The sequence below is a fragment of the Cariama cristata genome, unplaced genomic scaffold, assembly GCF_000690535.1.
Source record: "Cariama cristata isolate BGI_N322 unplaced genomic scaffold, ASM69053v1 scaffold25235, whole genome shotgun sequence".
In the NCBI taxonomy this organism is placed as follows: Eukaryota; Metazoa; Chordata; class Aves; order Cariamiformes; family Cariamidae; genus Cariama; species Cariama cristata.
This window is the reverse complement of record NW_009616156.1, coordinates 2,311-3,417: the sequence shown is the minus strand read 5'-3', so window position 1 is coordinate 3,417 and position 1,107 is coordinate 2,311. Positions and strand designations below refer to the sequence as shown.

The 1,107-nt window shown below is 46.8% G+C and overlaps 1 protein-coding gene across 1 annotated transcript in view; it reads right to left on the bottom strand.

Moving 5' to 3' along the window:
* Positions 1–273: 273 nt before the first annotated feature.
* LOC104161597 (C-C chemokine receptor type 4-like) overlaps positions 274–1,107 on the bottom strand; it is a 1,148-nt gene continuing 314 nt past the window's right edge. Inside the window, exon 2 of the mRNA XM_009700090.1 lies at positions 274–1,107. This exon is cut by the window's right edge and continues 3 nt beyond it. Within this exon, the coding sequence (XP_009698392.1) occupies positions 274–1,107 (834 nt within the window).

The window sequence follows — 1,107 nt, the reverse complement described above, 5'->3', positions numbered from 1 at the left end:
GTTTCTCAGGCAGTGCAGGAGTCTGCTGGTAATTTTGGCCTCCCTTTCACAAGCAGGGCAGGATATGCCAAGGGAAAGGGAGGAAGGTGCTTAAAAAAACACTAAAAGGTAAGAACCCCAAAGGCAACCGTGATAAAAGCAAGCTCAAGCATCTGCTTCCACTTTTCCTGTCCTAAAAGGCTGCCCAAATAGTGCATCCCTGCGGATGCTCTGTTGGGAGGACTTCTCAACTTCAGGTCACCTGTTCAGGATGAAAGTTTTCGACTTGTAGCTCTACAAGACAGTGCCAACAAAAGATGACTGTGAGGACGTCACGTGCAGAGAGGAGTGCTTGTCCAGGCTGCACCTATCGAAAGCGCTGTAGTTTTTGCAGATCCACAGAAAACGTGCATGTTTTCTGAAAGCTTCATGGAGATGCTTCTTGAACTTCTCACCCACGAAGGCATAGATGACCGGGTTGAGGCAGCAGTGGATGAAGGAGAATGCTTCAGCCAGCTCCATGGCAAGGTCTAGCCTTTGGCTTGTCTGGCAGTCGTCAATGATGTACATATTCCTCAGAGAGTCCAGAAAAAGCACAATGTTGACGGGGGTCCAGAAGAGGAAGAACACAATGACAACAATAAAAACCAGTTTCATCGCTTTGTACTTGTTCTGAGTATGGCACTTCTTCAGGTTTTTAAAGATGCTGTGGTAGCAGAAAATGAGGACACCAACAGGGATGAGCCACCCCAGGACATTGACTTCAAAATTACTGAAAGTTTTCCAGCCATTGTTGCTGCCAGGATAGTGAGGGATGCACTTAGTCCGGTTATTGTCATTCATTTCCTGGAAAAAAATTAAGTCTGGTGCTGATGCTAAAATGGCAACTGCCCAAAGGACCAGGCTGGTGATAACCCCATGGGTAGTCGTCCGAACCTGTAGGGCATAGATAGACTGGACAATGGCCAAGTACCTGTCGATGCTCATGATGGTTATGAAGAAGGCACTGCTGTAGAAACCAATAAAGTAAGCTGAGCTGATGATTTTACACATCGCATTTCCAAAAGTCCACTGGCTCATGACAGAGTACTGAACCAAGAAGGGGAGGGACAAAACAAAGAGGAGGTC